Source organism: Mus musculus, chromosome 9, assembly GCF_000001635.26.
Source record: "Mus musculus strain C57BL/6J chromosome 9, GRCm38.p6 C57BL/6J".
NCBI lineage: Eukaryota > Metazoa > Chordata > Mammalia > Rodentia > Muridae > Mus > Mus musculus.
The window spans coordinates 103133265-103158830 of record NC_000075.6 but is presented as its reverse complement, the minus strand read 5'-3'; the positions used below and the strand labels follow the sequence as shown (position 1 = coordinate 103158830).

At 49.9% G+C, this 25566-nt stretch overlaps 1 protein-coding gene across 5 annotated transcripts in view; it reads right to left on the bottom strand.

The window, feature by feature from the left end:
* The window catches only part of Rab6b (RAB6B, member RAS oncogene family), a 73610-nt gene that overhangs the window by 26446 nt on the left and 21598 nt on the right, over positions 1 to 25566 (bottom strand). For 2 of the 5 annotated variants that reach the window (NM_173781.4, XM_006511737.3), the window contains exon 2: positions 18391 to 18449. In NM_173781.4, the coding sequence (NP_776142.1) occupies positions 18391 to 18449 (59 nt within the window). Of the gene's footprint in view, positions 1 to 16943; positions 17172 to 18390; positions 18450 to 22456; positions 25239 to 25566 lie in introns of those variants that run through there. The other 3 variants (XM_017313401.1, XM_006511736.4, XM_030244403.1) reach the window with 3 other exon arrangements.

The following is a 25566-nucleotide window of genomic DNA, read 5'->3' as shown; positions in this document are numbered from 1 at the left end:
ACCTTTCAGAATGGGACATACCTTGTAGAAGCAGTTGGGTGGGGGCAGGCTTTGAAGGTTACACAAAGCCTCTGTCCTCGCTCTTTCCTGATCTGCCTCAGTGGCGTGAGGTGCCTCTACTTCATGCTGCTACTGCTGGATAGACTGAAGCCCTTTGAAAAACCACGAGCCAGAAAGAGTGTTTTCTTCAAGTTGTTTCTCTCAGAACCATGCTAAAGTGAGAAGCAGAGAGCGGATCCCAGCAAAGTGGCAACATTCAGATGGCTAATCTTACCAGGTGGTTTCTAAGCCTTTGAAACTGGCTTGCAACAGTTTAACCATGTGGACTCTAAGGCCCCAGATCCACTGTTCCCTTGAGAACTTGGAGGATCAAACACTAACAACAATATGAGCAGCAAAGACCATACCCACGTGATCTCTGGGCAAAACAAGGACTCCACTGGTCACTGGCTTCTAGAGGCCACTGGAATCTGACAAAGAATTTATTTACATTCTACCCATGACCTGAAATTTTGAGTGAGGTGGTGGACTACTTCAAAGGTAATGGAGAAAATGCAAAGCAACCCAGACAGAGGTCAACCTGCTACCAGTATGGTTCTGGCTGGTTACTTTTAGCTACCTTCACAGTGAGACTGGGGGCAAAATGCAGAGAAGTTTCAAGATGTGTAATTTGGCCCTGAAAGAAAGGAGAAGATGTTTAAAGCTGTGGATAAGAGACTAGGGGTCACGGCATGCTACTGATGCTCACCTGGCACGGGGGCAACAGAGCAGGTGAGCTGAGAATCTGTCCCCATTCTGAGGGCTCCAGGGTATGAAATAGAAGACGAATCAATTAATCACTTAAAATACTTTCCTTCAGAAGGTGAATGTATTTTGAAGAGTCACCAAGGTGCTCCGATGGGAAGGGGCCACCTAAGAAGATGGTTTTCTAGGTTTTGGTTCAGCTTCTCAGGTACTCAGAAGCCAAAAGCAGCCATAATCGAAGGGGTCCCTGCGGCAGCTGACTTTTGACTTACCTATCTGGTGCTAGTTTTCAGGTGTGCAGAATGTAAATTATGGGGTCACAGAGACTAGCACCTAGATTTTTAAGGAACATCTCTGTGTGAGACCAAATGATGTGCCCAGATTCTGGACACGGAGGTAGAAGACTTAAGTGTTTCCCCTGTTGGCTTTTGGTCTCCTATTTTTTTTCTAATCTTGAACACATTCTTATTTCCAGGAGACCACAGACTGTTTTGACCATCAGTGGAGACTTTGGACTTAGACTATTGGTCAATGTTGAGACTGTGAGAACGTCTTAAAATTGGAATAAGTGTGTCTTTGTCTTTTAAGATGGCCGTGAGCCTTTGGCAACCAAGATGGAATGTTATGGCTTGACTGGAAGTCTCTCACAGGTTTAGGTTTTGAGTGTTTGTTCTGCAGCTGGTGGTGTTCTTTGGAGAGAGTTTGGAACCTTTGGGAAGCAGGACCTAGCTGGTGGAGACAGGACATTTAGGGTGGGTGTCTGACACGGACCCCAGGTTATAGCTGGTTCTTGCTCTCTCTGCTTCAGGGTCTACTGTGGTCTGAGGAGCTCCCACCACAAGCTGGCACTGCTGTGAACCCTGCTGTGTCTTCCCTGCCATGAGGACTGAACTCTTCTGAAACCATGAGCCAAAAAAAAAAACAAAAAACAAAACAAAACAAAAACAAAAAAAACAACCCCCCCCCCCAAAAAAAAACCAAAACTCTTTCTTTCCATAAACTGTTTCTGTCAGGTAACTTAATCACAACAACATAAAAAATGTAATTCATTCAACTAATGTGTATCTTCTTACATCTGTACAGCACAGCATGGGCATCACCTCTGGGTGTCTGAGCCATCTTTGCTCTTAAGCTCTGATGTCACTGTTTTTCTTTTGTTGAGAGCTGAGCAGATTGGATCAGGCTATTCTGATTTTTAGAAAAAAAATTCAAGAAACAACAATGTACAAGCACGTAAGAGAGACCACAAGCTGGTGAACAATGAAGGGATTAAAGTCTCTGGGGAAGCAAAGAAAGCTATGCATTTAAATTATCCTGTCCACAAAATAAAAACAGACCACCTATGCAAAGAAGAAATTTGAATCATAATTGAGGAAAAAAAAAAAAACCTCAAGAGGAACAGACCCCTAGATGACACAAATAGCTAGGCTTTAAAAGAAGAAAATAGATGTGGGAATGAGTCTCAAGAACTCTGAGGACATTCTGAAACCATCAAGACAGGGGTGAGGGAAGGCAGAGATGACGGTGCCACCTCTTGTGGTTTCACCTGCTCCCATCCTCACCCCTTCTCACCGATCTCACTGCTCCCTCGTGCAGACTGAACCTCCCACGGGAGTAACCTCAGTAGCATCTTCCCTGGGTTCCCTGTCCTCACCACTGCCCCATAAGCAACCTTCATGTGGCAGGCAAGGTTAGTTTTGAGTTTAAAACCAATGACATTAGGGATATGGAGAGGTGGCTCTGCAGTTAATTACACTGGCTGCTCTTGGGAAGGACCCAGGTTAAGTTCCTAGCACCCACAGGGCAGCTTACAACTCTCCATAGAGCTTGTTCTATGCCACGCACTCCGGTTGAGTCAGTTTGACAAGCCGAGAGGTTTGGAAGCTACTCATGAGGCGGAAGAGTTTCACGGAAACACTCCTGGAGTCTGGCGTTCTCTCTAACCCATACATTAATTTTCCATTCCCGAGTTAGTCTAGTGTACGGATCCACGTGCTCTCTTTTAGTATTATCCTATTATAAGTGCTTTTTAAGATTGAATTCTGACATAGCTAAAGCCTTCCGCCAGTGTTCCAACAGTCTTAGAACGTCCTTGAGCAAGACCATGGGCTAGAAGTTCAGTAAGAATATTGCTATTCAGTGACATCCAGAAATAGCCTCTGGTATTACACTATCACTTAGAATAAAAGCCAAGTCGCACCCATATACAGGAATTTACAATGGTTTAGGAAGTAGATCGGGCTATGGTTTTAGAGTATTGCATTATTCATGAGATGGTTAGCTAGAAAGGAACTCCCTAGTTAGAACCATGACTTGGGTGTGAAAGCCCTTGCCCTAGAAGAGTAAAGACCTCACACCTGGCTTCTAAGACTATAGCTGAGTTACACCCATACACACACACACACACACACACACACACACACACACACACACACACACACACACACACACACACACACACACACACACACACGTATTTACAATGGCCTAAGGGGAAGGTGGACTATACAATAGACTAAAATAGGAACTATGGCAAGGGCACGAAGCCCTTGACCCTGGGCTTCTAAGATTAAGTGAATCTTAGGTGGAGCCCTTGTTGATCCCAGTTGTTAACAATGAATTCTATCCCAGGTGGTTCCTGTTAGACCTTCTGTGTTTGCATTCCTCTGTTTTATGTAAGAATCCAGTAACCTCTTTTTACCGTGCAGGAATGTCACCCAACTTCCTTATTGTCTTCTGTATAAAAAGTCTGATGCTGGATTTGACATTACATTCAGATTCTACACAACCTCTCCTGTGTGCATCTGTCTGTCAATTCATTCGATGCTTTGCCTACCCGCGACTAGAGAGACCCGTTCCACGCAGACAAAGGGCCCAGAGGGTCTGCAGCAGTTCTGGGGAATCTAATGGCCTCTTCTGGTCTCCACCAGCACTTCACATATATGGTGCATTTTCTTACATGGGGGCAAACCACTCAACCATGAAATAAAGATAAATGAATCTTAAGAAACAAAACTAATAATATATATAATATGTATTATATATTTATATACAATATAAATATTACACACACACACACACACACACACACACACACACACACACATCCTGACTTTGTTCCTCCTTACAGCTCCCAGGAAACAGTCTAAGCACCTGTGGTTGACTGTTCAAGAGTCACCACTGGCTTTTTATAACCTTGTACTCCTCATAACCAGCTTGACTTTATACCAAGGAATAATGCTGTTTAGAATTCACATGTCATGTACAGGCTTGGGCCAGAGAGTGGCACTATTAGGAGGTGTGGCCTTGTTGGAAAAAGTATGTCACTGTGGGCGTGGTCTTTAATACCATTGTCCTAGCTGTCTGGAAGTCAGTCTTCTAGCAGCCTTCAGATGAAGATGAACTCTCAGCTCCTCCTGCACCACGATGCTGCCATGCTCCTGCCTTGATGATAATGGACTGAACCTCTGAACCTGTGAGCCAGCCCCAATGAAATGTTGTCCTTGATCATGGTGTCTGTTCACAGCAATAAAGCCCTAACTAAGACACATGTTTCTCTGCATGTTTTTGTTCACTTTGTATGTGTGTGTGCATGCATGCATGCATGGCTTTTGTGTGGAAGTCAGGGGACAGTTTGCTGGAGCTGGTCCTCCACCACATGTATCTGGAGACCAAATTCAGGTCACCGGGCTTGGCAGCAAGCACCTTTACCCACTGAGTCAGTCTACAGGCCCTTCCCATGTCAGCTTCTGCATCTCTTTCCTGATGCTGTCCCTCCTGTGAAATGTTCTTCCATAATCAGTACTTATGAATTTGAGATGCTTCTCCGCAAATCAGATTATCAACACTTGGGATAGCCCAGAGGCTATTCAATACCTTCTCTACCAAATAGGAAATGTCTCAGACTCCCTAATCTCTGCCTCTGGTCAACCATGTGGGGGGTTTTAGCATGTACCATGTGGATCATGTGCTTCAGTGTCACCCCAGGAGCTTCCTTAAACACTGCGACTCCTGGGCCCACTCAGGTAGACACAAGCACAGGCTCTGCGTGTCAGAATCACAGACAAGTTCTCAGAGCAGTGACTTGCTCAGCGAAGCGTGCAGATAAACTGCTCTGTGCTGTGATCCAGCTCTGAGGAGGCTGTGCTCTCCAGGGCCACAGACTGATAACAAGAGGGTGGGGGAGATGGAGATAACACCAGTGGATGAGTTGCTATGCACAGGGAAGGAACCAGGCTCACTCCGAACCAAGGTCTGTCACCCAGGCTGGGTAGCAGACCTGAGATCTGAATCCAGCTCTCCCGGACGTCAAAGGCTCTGCTTTGGGCTGTTGAGCTGTAGTCCTGCGGCTTCTAGAAGTCCATTTTCCAAGCTGTCACTGTGTTTCCCTGGAGTCAAATCCTGTCTGGCTCCCGACTGTCAGAAAGCGGTAATCATTGGCCATAACAGCTCTGCAGAGCCCTCTTAAGAGAGAGTTCATTTGCATTTTAGTAGAAATAAATAAAGTGAGCCCTCAAAGGACATAGGGAAAAGGGCTTGAAAGAGAGACTTGGCTGGGTCTCCATGACCAGAACATAGCTCTAGCTCCTGGGCACCATGTATTTCCCAGACATGAGTCTCAGCAGCTGGCCCACACCGCTGCCAGCTGGAGCCTGTGTCTCCCACGGAGGCCAGATTTTCAGAGAAGGTGGCAGTCATGGTCTTCCCTGGGCAGCTTCTTCGTGGCAGATGGTGTAAATAATTAAGTCAAACCACTTCACTTCACCCTTGAGTACCTACTGTGTGTTGTAAAAAAAAAAATCCCCAGTCCCTGCCCCTAAGGATCTTCCTACTTGGAGGAGAAGACACATACAGAAACTGTCACTCACAGCAAATGGAGAGGAAGAGCCAGCGTGGAAGGGATGAAGGTCAGAGCAGCAGGCCTGGCTTGCTCGGTGTCTGATGGATATGTGGAGTGGATACGCAAGACCTCAGTACATAGGACCTTCCAGTAGGCAGAAGTCGGGGAATAGTGGGGATAGGAGAAGCATCTTGGAGGAGTGAGGTGGACTCTGGTTCTCATCATCCGAGGTCATCTAGCCCTCTGGATGATTGATGCTATTAACTCTGAATCAACTAGAAAAAACAGGCGAGGAAGGCACCAGGAAGTGCTGGTAAAAACTCAGACTCATGAAGAAACCCAGTCAGTCATACCAACTGGAACACGAGAGGACAGAACGTGAAGCCACCACAATTGACGAGAAGTACAGAAAAATCCTAGACATGAGAAAGCCACAGAAGGGGCTCTGAAGTCTCTATAGAAATGCTGTCCAATACTGGATGGCCAGAGAAGATCCCAAGCAATCTGCCCAAGGCCAGAAGCAAAACAAGACTACAGATGGAAGAGAGGGTTGTTGCCCAGCACAGGGGACAGAGCTGAGAATCAGGGTTTAAAACAAAGAACCAGCAGGACTCAAAGCTGCAACCAGAATCCAGACAGACACACACACACACACACACACACACACACACACACACACACACACACGCGCGCGCGCGCAGGATGTAATCTCAACCGAGTAGACACATGAGGTGACAGGAAAACGCAAGCCATACACAAGGAAAATGAGGATCAATCCTGAGATGATTCGGACATTGAAAGTAGGAAGAAATATTTTAAGATAACCAATATTTATTATGCCCAACTACAGAAGGTTATGTTCATAACAAAGACAGAGATGGGCAAGTTCAGCAAGACGGCTTAGCAGGTAAAGGTGCTTGCTGCCAAGCCTGACCACCTCAGTTTGGCCCAGGAACCCTCATGGTAGAAATGGGAAAACTAATTCCACAAGTTGTCTTCTCATGTCCACACACGTGCCATGAGAAATGTACCTCTTCACACACATACACACACACACACATTCACACACACAAGAACATGTACAGTACACACATAGGCATACACAAGTATATAATATCATACCAACTAGAACACAACGTGAAGGACAGAACATGAAGCCACCACAATTGACAAGAAGTACAGAAAAGCTTTTTTTAAAAAAATATTTTATTTATTTATTATATGTAAGTACACTATAGCTGTCTTCAGACACTCCAGAAGAGGGAGTTGGATCTCATTATGGATGGTTGTGAGCCACCATGTGGTTGCTGGGATTTGAACTCAGGACCTTTGGGAGAGCAGTCAGTGCTCTTAACCACTGAGCCATCTCTCCAGCCCAGAAAAGCTTTTAAAAATCAGAGTCAAATCAATGAGGACCAAACCAAAGATACAATCTTGAGACCAGCCAGAGGAAAATGGCACCTGGTACCCGAGGATGGAAGAGCAGGGAAGATAATGATGACAGATAGCAAGTGGAGCTAGAATTTAAAACCCAGCAAAAAATGTTCATGTGCAGATAAACTAAAAGCACCTTTTAAATGAACGGGGACAAAGAGTCTATGTTAAAGACGATCCTTAGCCTGAAAGGAAATGGTGGTGACAGGACCTGGGTCTTCTGCAAGGACTACGGGCACAGGAGAGGGTCAGTACACAGGTAAAGGCAGTAAAGAGAGTGTTGTAGGAGAGAGCACCCTGAAGAATGAAGCCAGGTAGTTCTTTCAGAAAATGGAAAACAGTTGGGGCCAATGGCTGCTGTAGGGGACTTGAGGAAGCCAGGGAACTGGATGAAGTGAAACTTCAGAAGGACTTCCTAATAGCCGGCACTCTAGAAAGATCATCCTGGCTGGTAGATGGGACAGATGTAAGAAAGATACACAGAACTGTTGTGTATATCTGGAAGATATGCAAGGGGAAGGAGCAGGCTCCGGGGCAGGGTATGTGGATGATACTCAGGACAGGTCAGACTTAGCGAATGTGGACAGATGTAGAAAGGCTGTGTGCGTGGCTGAGGCAGGTTTTAACAAGTGGAGTAGCCGGTATATGGGTGAACATATATTCACTCAGCAGATGACAAACTAGAGGTTCAGACTAGAGACATGACTTTCCCAGGGTGTGATAGTGAGTCAGCAGGGTGACAAGGACCACCCCACACCTTCTCTGCTACTAGGACATGGCTTCAGATGAGGACATAAAGATGGCCTTTGTGCGCTGAGTGATGGCTAAGTTTGGCTTTTTTTTGTTTTTTTTTTTTTTGGGGGGGGGTTGGTTTTCATTTTGAGACAGGGTTTCTCTGTATAGCCTTGGCTGTCCTGGAACTCACTCTGTGGCCTCGAACATAGAAATCTGCCTGCCTCTGTCTCCCAAGTGCTGGGATTAAAGGCGTGCACCACCACTGCCCAGGTATGGTGGTTAAGTTTATTAAGTAGATTAGTATAGACTCTTGAATCACTGCAGCCAAAATACTCAATGGAAATAAGAACTCAAGGATGGGATGACTTTCTTCTGGCTTACAGTTCAAAGAGTTCAGTCCATGGATGTTTGGTCCCACCTGCTTGGGAAGGCTATCTGGCAGTAGCAGAATGTGGCCAAAGCTGTTCACATCACAGCAGGCCGGGAAAAGGAGAGCAACATAGGAAGAAGGGGTTGGGCATAATCTTCAAGGGTCCACCCTCCCACCCCCAGTGTCTTACTTCTACCAGATAGAGTCCCACCTCTTAAAAATCACACAGTCTCTTAAAATAGTGCCACGGGCTGGGGAATAAGCATTCAAAACATAAGCCTTTGGATGATAAACAAACAAACAAACAAACTGAGAAACACCTAGGAGATAAATAATGTACTTCTCCATCTGTCTGTCTGTCTATCTGTCTACCCGCCCTTGTGTGTAATGGCATTTCCAGAGACAATTAAATCATGAGAGCTCTGGTCTGATCAATGGCGCAATCCTTTGATGGGTTCATTAAGACAATGGCATTATTGGGACATAGTAAGGCATACGAGATGGGGGCTAGTTGGAGGAAGTAAGTCACTAGTGTGTCCTTATCCAGACCCTTGCTTGCATGCTCCGACTCTCTGCTTTTTGGTCACCATGATGCAAACTGCTTTGCTCTGTTCTCTACCATGACTGACTGACATCTCTGAAATCACACGCCCAAATCAACCTTTTCTACATTAGGCTGTTTCTGTTGGGTGCTTGGTGATACTCGTGGAAAAGTAGCTAATATAGGCTGACTCTTTTGGAGCAGACTACAGAAAGTTAGCCGCAACCACACCACACCAACTAGTGAAAGCAGGCAGTACCAGACCATCACTCATACTGCCCAAGTGGAGAGCCACAACGCTAGATCCAGACTGATGGGCATTCCCACAAGGCAGGAGGTGGGATGGCCGGAGCACAGTGTGTGGAGCTCCTGGGCTCTGTCTGAGAGCACTGTTGAATTGTTATTCAGTACCACCCTACAGGCTCTGACCTGTGTCAGCTCTGACTGTGGAGGCCACGGGTCTCAGGTGTTTGTCTACACAGTACAATATGGTGCCAGCAGGAAGTGAGGCGGGTAGGCGGGCAGCACATTTTAGAGGCCGGTGAGTCAGAAGCACAGACTGCCCACGTGAGGAGTCCACCTCGCCGTTCACACTACTACCAGCCAGTCTACCTGCCAAGCCACTTCATGTGTGTACATCTCTGTAGGCTGGCCCCAGGAAACCCTAGACACTGGGGACTATTCTGTTGCTGAGACAGAATACCTGACAGAAAGAACTGACAGGAGGAAGGCTCTATTTTGATGGCTTTAGGGGAGGTGAGAGCAGCTCCTGCCCATGGCGGGTGGGAGCGTGAGGCTGTTTCCACCACAGAGGATCAGGACTGGAGGCAGGCCATAAACGGAATCCACTGCAGCTCTGCCTTCCCCAGACACACTTCCTCCACTACATCTCGTCGTCTAAATATAATCTCACAACTTCCCCAAACATCCCTACCAGCTGGTGACCCAGCATCCAAACACACCAGCCTGTGGGTGATGTGGGTTAGTTTACAGGGTAGCAACATCTGATCAGAACACAAACCTGAACACTTCTTGTATTTATATTTACAAGACCCAAGCATATAGTTTCTCCTGTCCACCAGGAAACCTGGGATCAAATGTTGAGCCCCAGGCGGTATTTCTGCCACACTTAGCCCAGTGCCCTCGCTTGCAGAGCTAGTTTTTTTTTTTCCTTTGCACCTGCAGTCTTGGTCATGAAGGACACTCCCACTTCAGGTGAACATTGGAGGAAGGAGACACCAGATAGCAAGAACAACTAACTATTCGGCTAGGCCCAGGGATCCTTGGTGACTCCTCTGGACCAGCCTCCTCTCAGGGGTCAACACAGGTCACACAGGAGAGTTATGCATTGGTGGATGTGTGTTTATATGTGCGTGGGAATGGAACACACTCAAGTTTACACTGTATTTGTACAAAGGCATGAATGGGTGCGTGAGACTGGTATGAGTATGAGAGTGTGTGTGTGTGTGTGTGTGTGTGTGTGTGTGTGTGTGTGTGTTATTCCAGGATTAATGCCAGGATTTCTGATACACACAGCCCCAGCGCTGCCCTGCGGCCCAGGTGATGAGGAACCCTCACGGGTTCTTTGGAAAGGGAGCGCACTCAGGCTGTGTATATCAGGGCCACTCAGGACAGGCTACAGCTGGCCCCAGAGAGGCCAACATGCCATCAGTAGTGGGTCATGTGTCCAGTGGGCGCCAGTGGGATTTTCTTTGTTGCTCTTTGCGCTTATTTATTTATCTTGTTTTTCTGCCTTGTGAAAGGATCTACTGTACCCCAGCTCCCAAGTTGGCCTTTAGCTTGTTGCTGGGGGTGGCTTTGAGCTTCTTATCCTCACACTTCTACCTCCCTGTGCTGGGATTTACAGGTGCCCCATAACTGAAGACCCAAGCTCTCGTGCATACTGAACTAAGGAGTCCAATTAGCCCCCAGCCTAGCCCTAGCCCCCAACCCCCTCACCTCTCAAATGAAGATCCCAGAGCTCCCTCTAAGGACTGTTGGACCAAAGGAGTTAAGACTCTGTGAAGGCACTTCATTCTGTCATATGCTATGTCAACAGAAATGAGCAATTGTTACCAGGAACCAGCTGACCCAGGGCTCTCCAGGCAAAGCGGCACAGCCAAGCCATGGAGACTGCCCGGTGTCTGTCTGGTTATGCGGTATGGCCTCGGAGTCTCTGCTCAGGATGAGCAGAAACAGCAAGCAAGTGAGTGACTCTCCTGGCACATTAAAGGCTCTGTTGAATCCTGCAGTGGAGAGACAGGAACTGTTTCTTTCCTAATCTGTCAGACCCCCACCCCCACCCCCAGCCCCTCAGGAACCTTTGCTGTCCTATTCTTCATCGACATCCCAAGGATCTGGGATTCCCAGGGCTTCAGCAAAGGTTCAGGAAGGTGGAGCCGAGGAGAGGCACGCCGCTCTTTCACTGTGCCAAGGAGTTATAGTCAAGGTAGCTTTTCTATTCTTTATCTTATGAGGTATGAAACAAATCATTTCCGATGGTAGATGCCCACAGGGGATGAGATATCAAGAGATACAAACAGGCATGTGCCTGGGAGTCCTCTGTCAGTCTAGAAGCCCCGTGATCCCCTCACACAGCTGTGCCTTCTCTGCCTGTATTGCGTGATGTCTTCTCTGAAGGAAACGGAGGTGTAGTCTACTGTTATACGTGGCCCCGAACCTGGCAATGCTAATTTATTCTTTTGCGCTGGCAAACGGCACTCACTGACTATGAAAAATAGCAGCCACTTTATTTTACACATGCAAAGAATATTAAGAAGCACAGATTTCCTCCCAACGGTTATCTTCCTTTGAGTGTGGCATTACACAGTATCGACAGGGGTGTCGACGGTGGCGTACTTGCATTCCTCTGCACAGACCTTCCACCAGCACATCCGAGCAAGAAGATCTCTGAGCAAGATATTCCCTACGGCACTTGTTGAAATCTTCTTAGCTCTGTGCATTTATTATGAAATATAAATTTGCATCCACATTCTGACAAGATACAGCAATAAAGTCTACCGGAGGAAATCTGCATGGCAATTAGCATAAATTGACGCCAGCATTTATTTCTTCAGGGGAAGAGAATGAAAAGGCAAGTATGTGCGTGCGTCTTCTTTTTGAGCCCGGCCGGCCGGCGCTGGAGAGAAGCATCCGTAAATGGCAGAAAGCAGCTGGGCATGACAAGCCCCTGACAATGACTCTGCTGTTCTCTCAGGCACAGCCAACCACCAGACCGAAGTATCTGGGTAAAGTTATGCAAATTAGCATGCAAATGAGCCTGGTAAACTTAAAGACTCAGCCAAGAAAGTGGTTGCTTTGTAGAGAGGAGCTCACAGCCTCTTGGGAACAGGTAGGGCCGGGTCACTGCCAGCCAATGACAGCTGCTCAGTTAGTGCCCTGGAGGAGGAGATGCTGGCTCCCAAGGTCACAGGGCAGGCACCTGGCTTTTCAAGGTCACAATCTGTCCCGTGGTTACTTTCTTCTCTATGAAGAATGGCTGTCCAATTTGTAATCGTGTGTGTACGTGTACAATAACATATATTCATATACATACGTGCATACATGTAATTGGCTCTGTTCATCATAATACTAATACAGAAAACACCTTGCTACCTGGTCCCTGGGTGGTCATGGTGCTCACATCATGAGAAGTATCACTGTGGTCAACCAAGTCTTTGCCCATTCACCCTCCCCTCCAGTAGTGTCTGAGCCTGTGAAAAACAGTGTTAGTGACGTGGTCCCTAGGGTGTGTGGGCCAGACAAGCCAGCGACTGATGGCTGCTGGAGTGGGCAGGAAGGCCACCGGAAGACAAGAGTGGAGCCGATAGGAGAGGAGGAGGATTTGATGCAGCCACAGCGGAGAGAGGCACGAGTGCACGCAGAAGCTTTATTCAGTATTCAGGAAAGGCTGGCGTATATGTGTGTGTGTGTGTGTGTGCGCACTGCATAAATGTGTGTGTGCTGGTGTGTGCCATGTGTATGCATATGTATGTGTGCGTGTGTGTGCACAGGCACGTGTGAGAGTGTATGTGTGTGCACATGTATGTATCTGCATGTGAGTGTATGTGTGTACAAGCATATATGTATTCACCTTGAAGAGGAAGCATCGCTTGTCAGGTAAGAGGCCAGTTACCGCACTGTGTCAGGGAGAAGTCTCTGTGGCCACGGCAAGAGCACGTAATCAGGACAAGGCAGGAGACAGAAATAAAAATCCAAGGCTTCAGGCACCACGTGAGGTGACGTGACTAGGAGCCTCTCCCCGAGTGCAGATGCATACAGATGCATACAGATGCATACAGATGCATACAGATGCATGCTGCGTCCACTTCAAGGGCCCAGATGAGAATCCACACCTATCCATCCACCTTATCTACTCAGATCTCATGAAGAGGGCGGCCAGATGGAAATCTTGAAGCCCTATGACAAAGAGCATCTGAGGCCACTAGAAGCCAACAGCAAGGAGAATGCCCTCCCCCCAACCCCCAAAAGCTCAGGGCTCTCTTGTATGTGTTCCACCCTCAGGCCCCCAGGAAGGTGAGGACAGAATACACTCCTGTTCCTTTGAAGCTACTCAGTGTGTGGTAATTTGCTGTGGCGGCGGCCCCAAGACTGAGTGTGGGAAGCCTCAGGGCAGAACAGACTGCCATGGCTCGAGGATCAGCTGCCGGCAAGAGATCTCAGGAGATCTGAGCCTGCCAGAAAGACCAGCATTTGCTTCTTAGGAACCCCCTTCAGAGTCTGAAACACCTTCCCATCTCACAAGTGTCCTCTGAGAAGAGCCCTCCTGGCCTGTGGGCGCCTCTCTCCCTGAGGCAGCCCATTAGATCTGTGCTGTTCTAACTTGGTGTGGATGACAGGAGGGGCCATGGGTCCTCAGTGTTAAGTTCTTACCACCTCTCAGTTCTCTAAGACGCTAAGGCCTGAGCTGCCAGCTTTGCAGGCTGGAAAGAGCACCCTGGAGAGCCTCGGCCAGGAGTGACCTTCAGAGGACCACACCTCCCTTTAGCAGGGCTCCTTCACACAGCTGACCCTCCCAGGGCCCACAGGGGTTTCCTGGGTATGTGCTGGTATGGGTGGGGGAGCGCACAGCAAGAACCACCTCTTATTACAAGATATGCCCAGATTTTTTTTTTCCCTAGATAGAGTTTTAAGAAAACCTCGTTAGCATTTCTTCTAGGCTCTGCCCAACAGTTACCTAGGAACAGCCAGGTATGAGCCCAGCTGGCTATAAAAAGACTGTGTGACCTCTCTTCCCGCTTCTGTCCTCTCCTCCTTTCTCTCTCCCTGCATGTTCTCTGCTGGCCTCTTCCCTTCTTTCTCTCCTCTCTTTCTGTTCTTCTCTGTCCTCTTTCTCTGCCTCCACCCCCTCTCCACAGCCTCCTCTCATGCCCCAAATAAACTTCATTTTATACTAGACCCATTGTCTGGCTGGTACCTTGGTGGGGGTACCTCAACATGGGCCCGCTAAGGCACCCACTTCCGCCGCATCATGCTACCACATTACAAAACATACTACCTCTTAGCTGGGGTTTTACATGAAGGAATCACCACAGACAAAATTTCCTCTGCTTGAGACTTGGTTTTCCACCAAGTGAAAACTGTATAAGTGAATCAGTTTGTATGGTGTGATTAGGCAGGGCGGTGAGAGACTAGAGTACATGTGTTAGCGGAGAATAAGGGGTGTGTGTGTGTGTGTGTGTGTGTGTGTGTATGTGTGTAACTGCCAGGTAAGTAGAGAACGAAGACATGCTTCTCAAAGGTCCCCCAGGGCTGTAGAAGTGCCAGCTCACCAGGGCCACAAACAGAACCTTCTGAGAGGTTCAGCTGAGGACCCCAGCCTACCATACTCAGGGCCGCATGGTGGCCCTTTGGGGCCTCTTGCACACTCAGCTCTACATCAAGGTGGCACTGGCCGTGGCTGAGGATAGGCCCTGCCCTCTGTGCCCCGCTGAGGGTGGGCCAGGCTGCCTTCTGCTACCTTCTGTCAGGCCATGTACTACAGCACACAGCTGTCTTTTGTCAGGATGAGTGAATGGGAGGGGAGCACAGGGTCTGGAGCCATGAGGAGAGAGAGGGAACACTGTCCTGGGAGCTGACTGAGTGGGCCTAGACTCTGCCATGCTGTACTGCTGCTGGGACAGACAGGATATTGGTGGGAGGGTGACAAGCACGGCTCCTGTGCAGTGGGACAGCCTGAGAGAAAATACATTTCATCTTCTCGGGTCCCTGGGGACTTATCTATTTCCCATACACCTCTGCTGCTATGCTCAGAAAAAGAAAATAAACAAAGTCTGTCCTCCTCCATCTCCAGAGGATTAACAAGCAATCATGTGTCTGTGTGTGTGTATGTCTGTGTGTGTGTGTGTGTGTGTGTGTGTGTTTGTGTATCTGTGTGTCTTTGTGTATATATGTCTGTGTGTGTGTATCTTTGTGTTTATGCATATGTCTTTGTTTGTATGTGTGTGTCTGTGTATGTATCTGTGTGTATGTCTTTGTGTGTGAGTTTGTGTGTGTCTGTGTGTCTGTGTATGTCTTTGTGTGTACCTATGTGTGTATATGTATGTGTGTGTATGTCTTTGTGTATCTGTGTATTTATGTCTTTGTGTGTATATGTGAGTGTATATATGTGTCTGTGTGTATATGTGTGTGTATGTCTTTGTGTGTCTGTGTGTATATGTCTTTGTGTGTTTATATATATGTCTTTGTATGTGTATATGTGTGTGTGTATGTCTTTGTGTGTGTGTGTGTGTGTGTGTGTGTGTGTATGAATGACGGAGAGAAGCAGAGCCCAGCCTCTCAGCCTAATTACTGCTCTAAAGGGCTTAAGGAAAGGATTTCCACCTGGTGATGTAAAGAAACCGAGTCAGACAATTCTCCCACGCATGGGGAGAGCGGCATCGGATCTGTTCTGTGATCTCCGTTGACTCACCATGACAGTGGTCCTGGGAGGCGCTCAGTCTGATGGCACCAGTCAACTGAGGCAAGCAGCCATTACTGTGCCCGTAGGTACCTGTGGCACCATCTTCAGCCAGGCCTTGTACAGTGATGTCTCCAAGAAGATCCTGGACTTGGCACATCCCAAAACACAGGTGAGAACCAGAAGGGCAGAGGAGTAGCCCTAGACTTGAGGGGCCCAACTAGCTTTCAGGATCACACGCTACAGCCAAAGGCTCATGGGAACTGATGCAAGAGGTGGGGCTCTGTTCTCAGGGCAAACATTTGCCACGCTTCAGGCATTGGAAGAATTTTCAGAGCAGAGCGAGCGGAGCTGGGACAGTGACAGGAGCTGATGTCCAGGCTAGGCCATCGCCAGCCACCACACAGTGACAGGAACAAGTAAAGCCTGATTTGAGTGACAAGCGTCAGGCAATGAGGGTGACAGTGGGAAGAAGGGAGATAAAATTTCAAAGGTAATTTGTCCACTGCTGCTAAGAATCTCAATGCGGTGCCATAGGAAAAACAGGAAGATCGCTAAAAAAAAATCAAGCAGTAGTCAGAAATAGCCAGAGATCACTGTCATTCTTAGCTACCCAGAAGAGTCAAGGCCAGCTGGAGCCACAGGAGTCTCTGTGTCAAAAAGGGAAAAGTCAACTAATAAAAACACAAGCATGTGCGCAGGTGCACACATTCACACGTGTGCATGTGCACACACAGAGCACAAGGAGACTTTAGGAGTGTTAGAACCTAGTGGGGAAACCCCCACTCAACTCCCGATTCGGCGTGCACCCAAGAATCACGAACAGACAACCATCTTGATGTAAATACATGAGGACGTTTAATTATGGAGCTCCGGACCGACATGCATCCCACACAGGAGATAACGGATGTCGGCCACGAGGCTCAGAAGCTAGGGGTTTTTATGGGGTAAGGGGCTTAGGGGTGTGGAATTCAGCATAGAGACACACTATTGGCTTATTTAAACATTAACAGAAAGATTACATGTCAGCAAAAGGGCATCAGGACTTTGTTTCTGTGGGCTGGGGGCTTATCTTTGTTCACATAGCAACCAGTTGATGTATGACTTTACCCGGCGTCAAGGAGCAGTAGACAGAGGGGAGGTTCCGGCCAGGTGGTGTTGACCCAGACAAGATAGCCCTGCTTGTCCTCACAGTCTTCTTTATCTTATAGGTTAAGCTGTTCCCAGGAATGTTTTAACTATGTGGCATACCCAGGTTTGTTTTTCTTTATTTTCAGCCCCAGGCAGCCTCTAGGCTCACAAACAACCAGCAATTTCTGAGTACTTTATATGACTTACAGGTCTTGAAATTTCATCTTTCTTTCAGGAGGGGAGTCTGTTAGGGATGTCACCTCTGCTCCACAGTCAGACCAAAGTGACGCAAAGTCCTGGCTTGGGGGAGGACACAACAGTATGACCGGCATCAATGTCCCAAAGCCACGTACACCCTCTGACGCACCCAGAGTCTCCTGTCCTTCCCCGTAGGCAATCCCTCTGGAGTCCACGTGATATAGGATTTCAGTCCACCCATTGCAGAGTGGAATAAGAACTTGAGGGAAACAGAAAGGGGGTCCTCAGAGGACATCTGAGACAAGGGTGACTGCACTAGGGCACTGACGGACGGACAAGCATCGGAGACTCGTGGGCTGCTCCACACCCAGCAGCGGGGAGAGCGGCACCTTGGAACAGCTGCCCCAGTGAATCTATAAATACTTGTCCTTGAGAATGTGTTGACAAAGGGATTCTACATTCAAACAACCACTGCATCTGCTTTCAGCAGACTGAAGCCCTGGGCTGAGGGGGAGCCCTGAGATTCAGTGCTGAGCGAGAGCAGTCCCCTTCCACTCCCACCCTCATTCCCCCCACCACCCCCCCCCAGTCTAAACAACCCAGCTCTGCTTGTGAAACCACACACTCCCTTTGCCAAGTAACAGCTACTAACATTGTCTGGGAGCTAGTATCTCACAGGACCCTAGCCTAGAGAAATGAACTGGTGAACTAACTGTGGACAGACAGTCCAAGGTGGTGGTAGGGATAACAACTTTGGCAAAATGCTTTAGCTGTGAGGAAACTCACGTGTACTGCCTGCCCTGTCCACCACCACCACTGATACCAAACAGATATGTCTCTGCCCCTCATGAATTCGGTTTGGGGTCACCTATGGGCCTGTGACTGAGCCCAGGCTACCATTCCCAAACCAGGCTCCACAGATGTCTTTATGCCCAGTCTCCTGACCACACAGGGCAGGGTCAACTAAGCGTCCACGCCTCTCTGTGGCAGCGTGTGCTTCAGCAGCAGGGGATGAGGGCGGACTGAGCGTGTGTGACAGTCCGTGCGTGGTCTGTCTGGGTTATGTGTATGTCAAGTCCAGCCAGTGTGACCACTCCTGAGCTGCACCCTCTCCAACTGCCCCTGCACTTCATCTTATCCTCTTCGGCCTGCCCCTTGACATAACCAAACTCTGTAATGCTTCCAACCTGCCTCTTCAAAAGATCCCTTCTCTGGTTTTGATATTTCTCCCTTAAAAAATAAAAGTTTCCTTTTCAACATCTAGACTCTGAGCTCATTTCCGGCCTAGGCCAGGTTACCAGGAAGGGCATGGCATTCCTTCCAATCGGTAAGTTGCCTGAGAGAGCTGCAGTGGCCCCACCCACTCTGAGCTCAATGCTCCCTGGAGACAGCTGGCAGTGCTCTCCAGACAGGGTCCACAGGCAGAGACAGAGGCAGGGGAGGTGGGGGGGGGGAGCATGGGAAGTGGGGAGTCTTACCTGGTAGGTGTTGTCGAAGCTGTCATACATGAACCTCGTGATCAGAGACGTCTTCCCGACTGCAAGGCAGAAAGGAGAGAGAGGTTCAGCCGTAAGACCAGCCTATGGCTAGGGTCTTCTAAACACGCGCACTTGAAAGGCTGGCTCATAGAAACCACAGAAAGCAGAGAAGCAGACCCCAGGAGAAAGAGCCCAAGCCAAGGTGCTGATGTGAGCTCTAGGGGGCCACACTCGTCAGTCCCCAGGCTGCCACGGAGGAGGTGGCGGCCTACCCTTTCTTCACCCTCTACCACCCAAGTCCAGGTCTGCCCTGACCCCAGGCCCCAGCTGACATGAGATCCCAACAGAATGCTCTTCTCATGGCTGCCTGTGCCCCCCTGGATAGACCACCTGACCACTCATCGGCTCAAGGGAGACTTTCTTTGATTCCCATTTATTCAACTTAAACCCTGGTGAGAAAGGGGCAGGGAAGCAGACCTTTCTCAGGTCTCTCAAGGGCAAGCCTATTCCCCACAGAGTGTGTCTGACTGTCCAGCTCAATGCTGGGTCATTAGCACCTCGAGATCCCACTACGTAATTGACAACAGGACCCCCCCAAATACTGTGACAACTGCAGTCCGTAAACTCCCTTACTGGGGCAGAAATGTCCCCAGCTGAAGACTTGCTAGTTTGGCTGAGATGCCAAGAGTCTCTTGGGACAGCCATAAATGCTGCTAATTTCCCAAACTGCAGGGCTTGGCTTTTGACACAACCCCGTGCAGGTCCCCTGGGACACAGCAGTGACAAGAATGCCAACTGCTGTACTTCAGGCCATCTGGGAGGGGAGGAAGGATAATATAAAGGGACATTTGTTAGGTCACTACTCGGAGCTCTTCTCTCCTCTGCCCCACCAGGACTCAGCCACAGTCCAGAGAGGTTCAGAAGCGAGTGCAGGAGATAAGTACCCGTGACAGGGAAGGCAAAGGTCCCTAAGGCCTTTCTGCCCTGTCCACTGTCTAGCAGGCCATCCCCAGGCTGGGACTAGTGGCATGCCGGTCAATCCAATGGGATCCATAGAAAAGCTCTCTGCTGGGTTTGAATCTATTGTGCACAGCACGTAACAGACAAGTGTAGTCATTCCTGACAGCCAACAGTGGCCAAGGAGAGGCAGTCACCTGTCCGATAGACTAGGTTTGAGCTGCAGCCAGAAGACCTCATGGCCAGCCCAGCTGAGGTGAAAATCCTACTGGGGCGCTTACTAGCTGTGTCACCTTGAGGTGGTCATGACCACCTTGAGGTGGTCACCACTCCTCTGGACCTCCCTCGTTATAACACAACAAAGACATCAGAGAATGTTAATTAGTGAGAAGGTCATAAGAGGAACAATACACAGGAAATGCTAAAGAGCAAGAGGTGTCAGGTCACTTAAGATAGCAGAGGTAATTTCCAGAATGACAAATGACAGGAGAAAAACAAAACCACCACCACTAAGGTTGTGTAATGAAGAAACTGACTCTTCCTCGGCTTGGGGTGAGGACGGAAAATGCTGCGATTGGAATTGAGGGCGGAGGTGGGGGGTGGGGGGGCACAACAGGAATATCTCTGTTTGTCCTAAGCCCTAGTCACTCTACCTGAGCCTATATTAATGAGGTGGTGGTTCCCTAGGTGGCTTCAGGATGGGGCTGTCAATCCTAAGACCAGAGGGCTGGGGCCCAGAGTCAGTCCAACCCCCAGGGAAGGAAGGCAGGCTGGGGACTGAGTTCCATCACATGGACAACACTCAACCAGCTCTGCCTGTTTTTGAAATCCCAAAGAATTCCAGACAGCCAGGCCCTGCATAGCCTCCTGGGTTGTGAGATATGCCTTGAAGGGGGAGAGCTGTGATTCTGTGAGGAGAGGGCACAGCCATACTGCGTGGGAACTCACTGAATGGTGAGGCTGGCTAGCTCCAGGGATCTGCCTGTCTCTCCCACCCTCCCCCCTCCACGGCTGTGGTTGCAGATGTGCAGCATCACCACACCCAGCTTCTAACGTGGATGCTGGTGAGCCAAACTCGGGTCTTCATGACTGCACGGCAAGTGACCAGCTGAGCCATCTCTCCATTGCCCCTCACCCCCGCCACTGGCTTCCTGAGTTTCCGTTCTTGAACCTAAGGAGCACTGGGGACCCCCTGGATTTAGAAATAGTTGGTCAGAAGTATGGATGTGTTGGGGAGCCCCTCAACATTTTCCAGCTTCTTTTCTTGGAGACACCCCTGCACGCCTCATCCTTCCCGTGGTCCTCATGCTTCCCAGAGCATTTATCCCTGCTCTTTATTTCTGATCAATTTGTTTCCGCAGCCCCATGCTGGCCAAGTTTGGAACCGCAGGGTCTCTGCCCTGATCCTGGCTTCTGAGGTCTCTGGGCTCAACAGTCTGCAAGGGACTGGACTGCCTGGCTCTGGACACAAAGTCTGAAAACACTAGCAGACACCAGGAACTGCAGGAAAAGGCCCCCTCCATTCTGTCTCCTGGAACCTCCAGAGGCCTGAGCAGAGTATAAGGCAGTCCCTCTGTTCACTCGCGTTGGCCTCCACCACAGCATTACAGGACAGCATGCCTGTGGGGCATGCTTGGGGAGTTCTCGGCCTACCTCACCCCACCCCGGAGGACAGAAGGTCCTGCCCTGTCCCTTTCTTGTCCTCGACAACGGCCCTGGGTAGAAGTTGCTGGAATCTGGAAACAGACCTCATTAGGCCTTACTAGAGGTCATGGCGAGGGTGGGGGGCAGTGTGCTGAGAGGGATGGCGGTGGTCAGCACACACCAGAATTGGCAATGAGAGGAGGGGCAAGAAATGCTGGTGAACCTCAGCTTTGAATTCCTGCAGGAACCCTTCAGAGAGCCAGCCTTCCACCGGGCTCTGCCTTCAAGGTCACTCTACTGCACTGGCACTGCTGGCGGCAAGGCTCAGGACACAGTGCAGCACAGCAGGGCTGGGCTTTACTGGAAACAAGCAGGCCACCCACCCCTGAATCCCCATCTCCATGCTATGCATTAAGATAGCCGAGGTCAGGTTCCCTCCCTCTAGTCATCTCCGATGCCTATTTCCCCCTCTGAGTGAGATTCAAACATCCTCCCTTGAGCCCTCCGTGTTACTTAGCTTAAGGTCTGTGGATTACAGTATGGTTACTCTGTACTTTATGGCTAATATCTACTTATGAGTACAGACCATGAGTGTCTTTCTGGGTCTGGGGTAACCTCACTCAGGATGGTATTTTCTAGCTCCATTTATTTGCCTTCATATGGATGCACCATATCTTTCTTTTATTTCTTTTAAAGATTTATTTATTTATTTAATGCATATGAGTACAGTGGAGCTGTCTTCAGACACTCCGGAAGAGGGCATCGGATCCCATTACAGATGGTTGTGAGCCACCATGTGGTTGGTTGCTGGGAATTGAACACAGAACCTCTGGAAGAGCAGTCAGTGCTTTTAACCACTGAGCCATCTTGCCAGCCCCATATCTTTGTTTTTAATAGCTGAGCCTCAGTGGGAGACGATGCGCTTAGTCCTGCTGCGACTGATGTGTCTGATGTGTGGGTTAGTAACCACGGGGGTGGGGTGGGGGGGCTTCTGAGGGTGGGACTGGGAGGAGAGGAGGGAGAGGAGCGGGGATCAGGATGAAAAGTGAATTAATTAATTAATTAATGAAAAGAAAAAACCATGCCCAAGGTCTCCAAGTGAACAGGCAGTGAAGGAGTGAGTACCACTCTGCCTCCTTCCTGGAGAGAGGTCTTGGCAAGTAGCAGATCCTGGGGTCTGTCAGCAAAGCTGCTGGTGGGACCAAGACCCCAAGGCAGCGGGGAAGAGCTAGCAAATTCGGAGGGAGAGAGGGAGAGAGGGAGAGGGGGAGAGAGGGAGAGAGGGAGAGGGGGAGAGAGGGAGAGAGGGAGAGGGGGAGAGGGGGAGAGAGGGAGAGGGGGAGAGAGGGAGAGGGGGAGAATAATGGAGGCAGACAGTGTGTGAAGAAAGAAATAAAAACACTGTTCCCATGAGGGACACAGGAAGCTCCATGAAGCTGCAGGATCGATTTAAACAAAACCTCACCTTTGGCACCGGATGTGGAGCTACAAGGGGCAGATGAGAAGGCTTCGCTGCCGGGTGTGGCAGCCATAGCTGAAGCATCCAAGGCATCGCGAGCGCCCAAGGAGGCTTCAGCAGGATGTGGATGTACCCAGGGATGGTGGTTCAACATTCCCACCACAGGGACGGTCCCCACTCCATATGCCCTCACAATGCAAGCCCGGCATCCGTCAGGGGCTGCGTCTGGAGGGTCCTACTCTGGGGACACAAATGGTTCTGTGTGTCACTGGGGAGAAAGGGCAGATCACCTGCCAGGAGTGTGCTCCTGTCTATACACCCTGAACTGGGCTCTCACGCCAGCCCACCTGGGTGAGACCACTCTGGTGCTCCTGTGACGAGAAACCGAGACATCTCCCATCCCAAGTCACCTGTGAGTGCGTGGGCCTTCTCATTCCGAGGACTCTAGCACTCACAATGCTGTATGTTCAGAGCTAATACCTACCCCGCTGTGTCCTGCTCCAGTTATGAACTCGAGAGACTCGGGTGACTACCCTCCCTATCTCTGGGCAGCTGAGTTTTGGGTGGTCTGATCCACAGCATGAGATACACAGAGACAGGGTTTCTCTGTGTAGCCCTGGCTGTCCTGGAACTCACTTTGTAGACTAGGCTGGCCTCGAACTCAGAAATCCGCCTGCCTCTGCCTCCCGAGTGCTGCCACCACGCCCAGCCAGTTCCGAGCTTTTAAAAGGAACTCTTACACTGCTCCAGGAGACTGGCTACAGAAGCCACCCAGGAGGTGGGGCTGAAGTCTGGTGAGAGATGGACTATTCAGAAGGACGCAGGGGCAGTGGGGTGTGATCTAACATAGGAGGTGACAGGACCCCTGGCAGGTCAGAGTCAAGTGAGAGCACAGGATGTCTCAGGTCACCTGGCTTTGTGACCATCCCTGGAATCCCAGCCAACAAGGCTCGATCAGGTACTGAGCTTAGATTCTGAGCACCATGAAGGTATAATAACGACCCGACCAGGACACACAAGGAAGCACTGTGTCCAGGAAGTAAATATTACAGCAATCATTCAATCTCACGAGCAAAGGATTTATGCATATTTCCCACAAAACCTTATTTTCTCAGAACTCTCTCCTGAGCTGTGGGACAAGGCTCACGCATACCCACAGGCTGTGAGGCGCTCACTTCCACACACCACGGCACTACTGCCAGCTGCTAGATAGACTGAACGCTGAGCCTTGATGGCCCGCTCCCAGTACCTGCCTGTCTGTCTCCCTGGGGTCCATGCACTCCACTGGCTTCCCACAGGCTCTGGGACCCATCTCAGCACAAGTTCCAGACAGAGTGACTTGTGCACGCTCTGGTGGTTTCCAAGTAGATGCAGAAAACAGTGAAGTTTCAGCATTCGCTGACCCCCTACTGGGTGCCAACTATGTCAGGTTCATCCTGTGAGCCCAGTTCTTAGTGAGGAAGCAGGCTGCTCTCCAGCAACAGCCCTGGCCACGTGGAGCTACACCCCGCCATAAATACCTGACCTGCCAAGCTTCAGGGAGGGGCTGCACTGTGACTGGGCTGGGCGGTCCTAGCACACATCCTCTCTGAGGGGAGCTGACACCTGGTTTGGTGTGGAGTGGTGAAGATCTGAGGGCTGGGTGATGGGGTTACCCTTCACCTCACGTCATCCACCCACACTGTGCCACGGGTGGCATGCCCGAGTCAGTACTCATGAGGACACTGGGTGTGGCTTGGGCCTGGCTCACAGGATGAGAGCTGAATAGATGGTGAGTTCCAGACCCACGTCCTGCTGCTGTCTCACTTTGTGAAGGACACACCTCCCCCTCACTCTCCTCTCCAAGTGAGTGTGAATGTGGGTGGAGAGACTGCTGTTAGGGCCGGGGAGTGAGAGGGCAAAAGAAACCATTGCAGAAATCATTTGATGGAAAATCTGCCAAAGCCTGCCCAAAGCTGTGCCACCTACAAGAGCCTGGGCCTGCAGCCTGCCATCAACTCAAGCTCACGTTACTGTCCCTGACTGCTCTGCAGCACTGGACAGAGATAAAATTCAGCCTAGTCCTCCTGATGATGGACAGAGCTCACTCACAGCCTGGGCCTGAAACCGGAAGTGACAGGCCAGGGCCATCCTGACCCCGTGTCACTGTTTCATAGCACTCCCAAAAGATGCCCCCACCACCCCCTGAAACCTCTGCACAACAGGCACCCTGAAATTGGCCCAGTCGTGGCGGTGTGGTGTGCACTCAGGCCCTATGAGGAGGAGAGGAGCTGAGAAGACACCAGCTACCATTGTCTGAGTCTTGTCTCCTTTTGTTCTGGGTTAAAGAAACAGAAACCCCAGCCCTCTCTGACTGCGGAAAGGCAAATGTGCCTGGGGCCAGGATTCCCCTCCACACCCTGCTCTGCCACCCCAGCTCAAAGCGGTGTTGACAGCTCCCACCTGAGCCCTCAGGGCCCAGCTGGCTCACTGTCAGCTAAATTCGGAAACAGGTGAAAAAAAAAATCCCATTCCAAACCTTCCCCCCACAGACTCAGACAGTAATTAAGAAGTATGCAAAGCTCTTCGTGGACACTTTAATTAAGTATGTTAATTCCCTCCACCAGCGGATGCTCAGCTGCCTGGGCCTCACTAGGGGGCCAGTAAAGATGGAACAAGGGGATGGGGGGCAGGACAAAGAGGGAGGCTGAGGGTAGCAAGGCATGGGGCAGGCAAGTGTGGCTTAGGCCCTTCCATACCAGCCAGAGCTGGCCATGCCTGAGCCTCTGCCCTTCTGAGTGTTCCTGCCTCAGTCTCCCCGCCCACCCCACCCCCACAGCCCCACTTCCTCTAAGCCCAGTGTTCTGGAAGCTTGTCCTGACTCAGATGTCTCTTCATTACCATCCTCTGTGCTGGCTGGAGAAGTGGGGATCCAGGCCAACAGAAGGGAGTTCTGGCCTCCTATGTGGCCCTGACTGGGTGTTGACCTTGAAGCCATTGCAATCCCTGAGGATTACAGCCCTTCTGTGAGAGCAAGAAAGAGCAGGATCGATCAGGGGATCCAAAGAAAGAGCTTAGCAACACAGAATTCAACTCTCAGGAGCTGGAGCGATGGCTCTAGGGTTAAGAGCACTTAC